At 36.2% G+C, this 8,567-nt stretch overlaps 2 protein-coding genes across 2 annotated transcripts; one reads left to right on the top strand and one right to left on the bottom strand.

The window, feature by feature from the left end:
* Positions 1 to 105: 105 nt before the first annotated feature.
* On the bottom strand, positions 106 to 3,629 carry LOC132545554 (Rieske domain-containing protein-like). The gene is made up of 5 exons (XM_060209241.1): positions 3,552 to 3,629; positions 2,479 to 2,611; positions 2,193 to 2,227; positions 1,901 to 1,981; positions 106 to 426 (listed from the first exon to the last, which is right to left on the bottom strand). Exons 1-5 carry the CDS (start codon positions 3,564 to 3,566, stop codon positions 244 to 246), a joined length of 447 nt encoding a protein of 148 aa, XP_060065224.1. The 5' UTR covers positions 3,567 to 3,629; the 3' UTR covers positions 106 to 243.
* A 3,260-nt stretch (positions 3,630 to 6,889) lies between these two features.
* Positions 6,890 to 8,354, top strand: LOC132545536 (galactoside alpha-(1,2)-fucosyltransferase 2-like). The gene is made up of 2 exons (XM_060209221.1): positions 6,890 to 6,926; positions 7,369 to 8,354. The coding sequence occupies exons 1-2, from the start codon at positions 6,890 to 6,892 to the stop codon at positions 8,352 to 8,354; spliced, it is 1,023 nt and encodes a 340-aa protein (XP_060065204.1).
* The last annotated feature ends 213 nt before the right edge of the window (positions 8,355 to 8,567 follow it).

Consider the following 8,567-nt stretch of genomic DNA (forward strand, 5'->3'; position numbering starts at 1 on the left):
TGTACTTGCTGTAGACAAATGTCAGGTCAACCCCAGTCTCTGTAGACCTCTCTGTTGTACTTGCTGTAGACACGACATAACCTCTGGAGACCTCTCTTTTCCTGTCAACCCCAGTCTCTGTAGACCTCTCTGTTGTACTTGCTGTAGACACGACATAACCTCTGGCTCTTTTCCTGGTTGTAGACACACGTTGTGACAACTCCAGTCTGCAACTATCACTGTTGTCCTGGCTGTAGATATGATTCATGACAACCCCAGTCTCTCTCTGTATTCCTTATTGTTGTATTGGTCAGATGGAACCTTCCCAGTACAATCTGAAAATCTCACATAGACATTCCCATCCTTGACCTTTACTGCATGTGTCCTTTGCTTAACACCACTGCTTTTCCAAACTGCAGGCTTTCTTAAGTTATGAGGATCACAGGACTGAAAGACATATAAACAATCAAATCAAACATGGAAGATAATTAAGATTAATACTGGTGAATATGACAAAGGACAAATTTCCAAAAATCAGTTTTATACACCAAATATGTCTGGATCCCCATACTTAACCAAGTTTCAAAGGCATGATCAGAAGAGGGGGTGAGTTTGGATGAAGGGATCTTGACCAAATTTTATCTAAAGCATTCTCCATAGGTGGTGGGGACAGAACTCTGTATGAGTTGGGGGTAAGGTTGTAAATAAAAATCTCATAAAGCTGTACATGCCTCAATAAGTGGTGGGGACTGCATTTTGTATAAATGGGAGGTACAATTGTGATAACAGGCCCATGGGGCCTGCATTGCTCACCTTGCTATTCAGTTATTCAGTCATTTAATAAAAAATTCAAATATGACAAACTTCTGAAATAACTTCCCGATTGGGTGCCAACAGAAGTCAGATTTTAGTATTCATAAAAACCGACTGCTGCAGACCAAACTTGGACATTATCCTTGTACCAAAGAAAGATTTTAAAGAACTTACATTTCCAATATTGGGTCCCACATCTCTGATGTCGGACTCCTTTTTGATACAAACTTCGGGTTCTTTACAACTAAGTGTGCTTCAAACTGAATGAGGACAGAATCAAGGCATTCCCATAAAAGAATGATTTTGGAGAATTTTCCTTATTACCACAAATTGACCCCATTTCAAAGGGCAAAGAACCACAATTTGATTCTGCTTCACCCATGTATGCTTCAGACCAATTGGGACAGAATCCTGATACCTGGTATATATTTACAGAAGAAGAAAAACTATAAAGAACTTTCTCCATGTTGTCTGCCCTTCTTGCCCTGAGGGCAGAAACCACAGTTTATACAGCTGATTTTCATTCAGCAGAGCATGTTTCAGAATAAATTGGGACAATATTGAAGCATATCTACAGAAGAATTTTTTTTGATTTTTTTAATTTGCTCATTATCCAAGAAAACTTCAGACCCAATTTTGCAAAATTCGTCCATTTTTACAGAACTTGCTTAATTTCCGCTTTTGGGGCTTGCCCCTCTGACCCCAGTGAGCTGAAAATCAATATTTCTACAAATGTTCTCCTTCCCCCAAGACTGCCTAAGACAAATCAGTCAAGATTTATTCAGTTGTTCATGACTAGTAGCAATTTTCAGTTTAAAGTTAACCAACACTGGACAGATGACATGGCGTAAGCTCACCAGTCCTTTGGACCACTTGAGCTAAAATCTCATAAAACTACACATTCCTACTATGGTGTTGGGAACTGCATTTTGTAGAAATGGGGAGTATTGTTGTAAATAAAATTCTTCTAAAACTTCACATGTCTCTTAAGGTGTTGGGGACTGCATTTTGTATAAATGGAGAGTATTATTGTAAATAAAATTCTTATAAAGCTAAACATGCCTCTTAAGGTGTTGGGAACTGAAAAATTTCTTAATGCTTCACAGACCTGGTACACCATTTCTCCTCGGTCAATGGCTACTTTATATTTATGCCAAGGACAAACAATACAAGTCTTCCCTCCAAAGTCCTAAAAAATAGAATTGCGATTTATATATATTTATGAAAAATACATATGGACAAAGAAATCAAACTGTTCTTAAATTTGTAAAGTCTTAATTGATAAAAAACTGATTGGCTTAGAATTGATTTTCAATCTGTTTTCTCCAAAGCTTGATGGGAAATGGATATTTCCTATAAGTAATGTCATATGATTTTACATCAAAATGTTGTTTACATACCTCTATGTCTCCACTATACAAAGGTCCTCCAGCATCTAACAACAGAAAAGTAACAGCTTTGAAACAATCTGAGTAAATAACAAAAATAGTACATGTAATATATCTTTTCTTTTTCAAATAACAGAACATATCATAAGCATTATACTATAAAAAATAACACGTCAAATGTTAAATTTCAAAATTTTTAACTTTTTGTTTTGTTTTGTGTTTTTTTCGCTTTGTTTTCTACACTATAAGCAGTCTATTGGGTGAATGAAAGAATGCAGGGAGACAATAAGATATTTACGGTAACAAAAACTATCTAAGGCATATACGTTTGCCTTAGCTTTTATGATAACAATATCTCTGTCATCTATCTTCACCCTCTTTCGGTTTGTTCCGGTTAGATCCGACAATTGGCATACTAATGTCCAGTCTTCCTACAACACAAAAACAGAATTACATCAGATGACATTTACAGCCAAGAACATAAAGACAAGTGTCTAGGGAGACACCAACTAAAAAAGCAAAGCATGGGAAAGAAAGGAATTGACCAGAGAGAGAAATATATACAAAGTACTGCAATGCAGTCATCAGCTCATTTTTAATCTCTTGAGTGCCCTGACTGGAGATTGATGTAGTAGGAATAGAAGGGAATTCTACATTCTGTTATCCATTTTGTTTTCATTGTGTCATGACTGATATATACTAGCAATTGCTCTGTTAAATGGTATCAACTCGAAGTGGGAAGTTTTGAACTGGAAATTCATGTATTAAAACAGAAACTTCGATCCATCTGTTATTCAGTAAATTTTACCCCAGTCATATGTTTTAATATATCTACATAGTCTTATATAATATTGAGTGCTTTTCATCGGCTGTGCCATTCAGAAATCGATTGTGAAATCAAAAAATAGATTGTTGCTACCTCTGTTTTCCGATTTTGTACTCTACATTTTTAAATCAAATGATATAAAACTCATATGATAACCTGTACACTTAGTATATATACAGCCAGTGATTGCAGGTACAAAGAAAATGATTTGGAATCAAATGTTTTTTAATATATCTATATCTGTGTATGGTCTATTGAGATTGTCATTTTTTCAACGAATTAACTAGGTTGTGTGGTATTATGTCTATTTCTTTTAACTTGTAAGGAACCTTAAGTCACTCATTTCAATATTATTATAAATGTGGCTTATAACTCTAACGTTATATAAGTCTATATAGATATATTTACAGATTGATTCATAGTTCAACATCAGAGTTCCTGTGTCTATATTTGTATAACAAGGTGCTATTTATCTGGTTAACTGGTGAAGTAGAACTTTAATTATATGAAGAAAAAAATAATGTCAACCCAATAGGCATACTTACTAGTGACTCGGCCATCACCTCTGCACTTTTAAAAACGCCGTGGTAAATATACTACTTTAAATAAGATGAAATAATTATTGGACCTGTGACCATCCATGGCCTAGTTGTCAACAGCATACCATTTCTTCCTCTACAACAAAGAGTTCTACTTTAAAGTACGTTCAACAGGTTCGACGCTCAGTTGGGACAAATATCTCTTTTCTCTGTGTGTGTGTGTGTGTGTGTGTTTGTTTTTTTTTTCATGTTTTTTGTTGTTGTTGCTTTATTATGTTTTTTCTTAATATATGTATGTTTGTTTTACATCATTGTGTGAACATACCAAACATTTACCTGACGGCAATTTCTAACATAGTTTTTTTATTCCGTTTTTAATTTTTCTTTTTTATTCATTTATTTGCCCATCTTCATCAGATGGTGACTGTTATGTTAGTAGAATGTTAAAATCGCGCTTTGCCCGTTATCCATCCTTTAAAAAATCTCGCTATGCGAGTGTTGTTGTTATTTCTAGAGAAGTATTTGATGGACTCTCTCAAATTTTAGGTGCCAGTTCACGTTACCGTTCCCTAGTTGTGCATAATGTATTTTTTGGACTGAAAAAAACAGACAGTCGGACATCTTGGTTTTGACAGGTGAGGGTTTGTTTTGTGATTATTTTTACACAAGAAGTGGATGTACGTCTCCACTAAGTCCCTAGATTTGTACAGTGTGAATTCTGGGACTGGAAAAAACCACCCATATGCATGTAGATAATGCCACTGACTCCATTTAACCCAACTCTGACGAGTAACAATTTAGTAATAAAACTTAGACATGCTTACAATGGAACAATACGATTCTTTGAACACGACACCAAAATTTTTAGAGAAATTATAGGTAGCAGTGATAAAGCTACTCTTCAGAAGGATCTGAACGGATTATACCAATGGATATGTAGATAAGTGCAAGGTCCTATCCATTCATAACAAAGAAAACAGGTAGAAGAAGCAGAGTACAGTATGCGCAAAGAGGGAGGAGGAAGTAAGATTTTAGAGAACGTGGACAGTGAAAAGGACATTGGAGTTACCATTGACAAACATCTCACATTCGAAAAACATATACAGAACCCTAATGAGACGTACATTCATTTACCTTGATAACAACTCTGACGACCCTATATGGAATATAACAATTTAGTAATAAAACTTAGACATGCGTTGAAATTTAGAAGAATGAGAGGGGATATACAATGGAACAGGAAAATACTGAATTTTCTTTGAACACATTGTGTTAAGGACAGTTCAGGCGTGTCTACAGCTTTTCCATCGGGTAGTGGACACTTGGAACAGCCTCCCTGACACAGTTGTTACAGCTACCACAACAAACCAATTCAAAAACAGGCTCGACAAATATTGGGAAAGACATCCATTGAGGTTTAATTATACAGTAAGATATGGACCAGATAAAGACACCGGAAGGACATTAAACCGACATAATGACAATTTTGAGCTGCCTATAGAGGACCAACAGGTCCTGCGGGCAGAGACAACATAAGGTAACATAAGGTAACGAACAGTTCAGATGTGTCTTCCTTTCCAGTCATCCTGAAACGGCAATTACCAGCTAAGGCAAGTTGCCCACCAAGTATGTCAAAACAAAGATGCAGAGGAGTCTATCGTGTCTTTGATTTCAAGTTCATGAGTGGACGTTGTATGTCTAATGAACATGGTCGATACGAACTCCTTGTGATTGACAGACAACACATCACGAAGGACCTGAAAAGGGCCTTGTTTATATCAATAGTCCGTTGGAATTTCCGACCACCTAAACTGTTGATATTGTCAACCAGAAATTCAATCGTGCTCACAACTTGGCCATCAGCGTATTAATTTTTAATTTGAATTTCGTCGTGTTCCTTTTTATTGCGAAAGAGTGCACTTTTTTGTGGCGAGAATTAGCTACGAAAGTTACTTATCATTTCTCAACGTTTCAATAAATACTTCAGGTAATCGTTTGAAACGTAAATCTAGCGTTCCAGAAGAAACGTTCAGGGATAGCTGTCATGACAATTTGTAATGTACCTTTACGTCTCCACTAAAATGTTTACAAATAAATGAAGTTGTCTGCCCGACTTCGTGGGTTTTCCACGGGTATTCCACTTTCTTTCCAAAATCCTGGTGGTTCCATCCGGTCCGGGCCAACAAGAGTGAATAACGTAAGTTGTTTTGCATTTGTTGTAAAATAGATGAAGTTTTTATCTGAAATAACATCAAGAACTTAACGTGTTTTGAACCGTTGTAGGTGCCATTTAGACGTGGAATACAATATTATGGTAAATTTCGGGGGCCACCATATAAAAATAGACACACAGAAGTGAATAATACTATCCCTATATAATATTTATACATTATACATATGTTTCATCCTACTAGATCTCGTCAAGAATTCCATGAGACGAAAATATAGAAGGGTTTGGAAAGACGAAACAAAGGAGTCTGTGATTATTTCTTTTTAGTTCTGGTTGGTAAATAAAAAATTTAAAGTGATATGAATGAATAGGGAGAAAGGATGTATTGGTTAGGGATTTACTGTTAGTCTGTAGCAAAGTATCGCTTATCTGATTTTTAAATTCAATGAAATATGATATCGACTGAAGAACAGCGCTACATGGTTTTGTTTGCGAGTAGAGCACAATCAAGTACATCTCTATCGGAGAAAAGATATTTTTCAAGTATGTACCAATGAACTAGTGTAAAATTGGAGTTTAGTATGATGGATTTAGGTATACGTTTGGGGATGTTTGGATACAAATTATTACAAACAATAAAGAAGAATAAAGCATTTCTATGTGATCTTTAGATTTCAAAATCCTCATTGATTATTACGTCTAGGCGAGGATGCAGCGTGACAATAGGCCAGAGAGCCGCCTTTCACTGCGACTGTCGCGATATAGGGAATGTAGCTGAATACTTAACAAGTAGTACAAACCTCGCGGTGTATTTCATAAACTTACGTCATTTTTATATGTAAATAACTTCATTCAAGACAGAAACGTCTGTGATTGCTATTTTCATATATAATATCAATGTAAAATAATTTTCTTCCTCGAGATAGGTTTCAAATGGCAAATGTCACAACGACACAGGGGTGATAAATGTATTGATGGAGTTTTATGTCACTGACTGTATACAGTGTTTATCGCTTAAATGTTAAAGCAGATGTTTCAATTTCAATAAACTTTTTAAAGATTACCATAAACCGAGGTAGCAGCTGAGTAGGAGAATTGATATTTACAACATTAGACATATGTAAACAGCAGTATCGCTCCGTGTAGTTCACGTGTAGGGTCTGAGGACTACACAATGAGAAAACTATTCATCTGGAGGCTAGAGAATTCAGGTAGGAGAGGTCAAGTCTTCACACAGCATTGGGTTTCTTTCTTTCTTTCTAATAACACTCTCTTGCCATTGATTGATGTCAAAGTGTAAAGATACATCTCATTTGTGCTTTCATTATTATTTTTTTTTTGGGGGGGGGGGGTGGCAGTAGGATGTGGATTGCAAAGGATATTTTACGAAACGTCAGTTTGAAGTTTACTTTCTTTCGGTTCAAAATCTGTGTCTCTATTTGCCCATAAAAATGCTGTTACGTTCTGGTAGGAATGTTCTTCCATTCCATAAAGAAATAAAGAAAATTGTGATATAACATTTTGGCTGAGGTCCTTTATCTCAATTCGGGGAAAGTAACTTTTCTTTGTATCTTAGTAGCACTATGAAGGCTAATTGATGATTTCCATATTGCACGAAGCATGTTTTGTTTGAAAAGTACTTTATTTCAACAGGTAACGCTGTTGTGACATCCATCATTGTCATTGGAATTTTTACGACAGTGAATTATCTGTTCCCTGTGGCGTACAGGTCCAAGTATAGGGGATTGGTTATGTCGGCTGTCTATCCTTCTTGTGACCAGACCTGGACCGACAACCTTCTTCTCTGTCCAGAAATGATCGGTCGACTTGGAAACACCATGTTCGAATATGCAAGTGCCTATGGCATAGCCAAGGACGTGAACAGAACACTGGTTTTACCAGAGGATGATAAACTGTGGCAAATGTTTCATATCACGGCAAAAGCTGTTTATAATCGGACATTCACGTGCGAGAGGTGGAAGCATGAACGGATCGAATTCGCAGGGATTTGGGAGAAACTTATCTACGATAAAGTAAGGAAATCTCCCGAAAATGTAATGCTGAGGCACTACTTTCAGTCATGGAAATTTTTCGAAAAATATAAAAAGGAAATTAAAAACGAATTTTCTCTGAAAAGATCAATACAGTATGCCGCGAACGAGATTCTTCGTGACATAGCCACGAAATTCTATCCTGGTGGAACTCGCGTAACATTTATCGGAGTTCATATAAGACGTGGGGATTATCTGACACGAAGGTTTGCATCGTTTGGGTACAATATTGCCCCAACGAATTACGTAATTCGCGCAATACAATATTGTTTATCTAAGTATACGAATGCCATGTTTGTAGTCTGTTCTGAAGATGTCGAGGAAACAAGGCATGAACTAAAACCTCTTAACGACGCACAAATCGAGATCGTGTTTCATGAAAGATCACCGGAAGTTGATTTTGGATTGTTAGTGGCATGTAACCACACAATAATGACAGTCGGGAGTTTTGGTTGGTGGGCTGGATATCTTGCCGGAGGTGACGTCATCTACTTTAAATATCCTGTAAAGGATCATACGAAAGCACGACATCAGTTCGATACCAATTTTTCTGATTATTTTCATCCAGATTGGATAGGCATGGAGTGAATAAAACTATACCACGTCATTTCACTATGTAATGTTCAGTCAACGATAAACAGAATAAATACGGTGATATATAGCATTTGCTGTACCTTAAGAAGTCATTTAGGAATCTTTCCTAAATCTTCTACATTAAGCAATACAAATAAGTTGTAAAATAGGTCGATATACATGATAAGATATAAAAAAAATTATCACAAGTTGGATAGACCTTAAGTT

The sequence above is a fragment of the Ylistrum balloti genome, unplaced genomic scaffold (genome assembly GCF_031769215.1).
Source record: "Ylistrum balloti isolate Yb309-2 unplaced genomic scaffold, AGI_CSIRO_Ybal_v1 Utg369850, whole genome shotgun sequence".
In the NCBI taxonomy this organism is placed as follows: domain Eukaryota; kingdom Metazoa; phylum Mollusca; class Bivalvia; order Pectinida; family Pectinidae; genus Ylistrum; species Ylistrum balloti.

What these genes read in the sequence shown, in the direction of transcription:
- LOC132545554 (XM_060209241.1), bottom strand. An exon ending in TGTATAGTGGAGACATAGAG is followed by an intron (nt 1,982 to 2,192) that starts GTATGTAAACAA and finishes TCTATTTTTTAG; the next exon opens with GACTTTGGAGGGAAGACTTG. An exon ending in GAGGAGAAATGGTGTACCAG is followed by an intron (nt 427 to 1,900) that starts GTCTGTGAAGCA and finishes TATGTCTTTCAG; the next exon opens with TCCTGTGATCCTCATAACTT.
- LOC132545536 (XM_060209221.1), top strand. Translation starts at nt 6,890, where the DNA reads ATGAGAAAACTATTCATCTGGAGGCTAGAGAATTCAG. An exon ending in CTGGAGGCTAGAGAATTCAG is followed by an intron (nt 6,927 to 7,368) that starts GTAGGAGAGGTC and finishes TTATTTCAACAG; the next exon opens with GTAACGCTGTTGTGACATCC.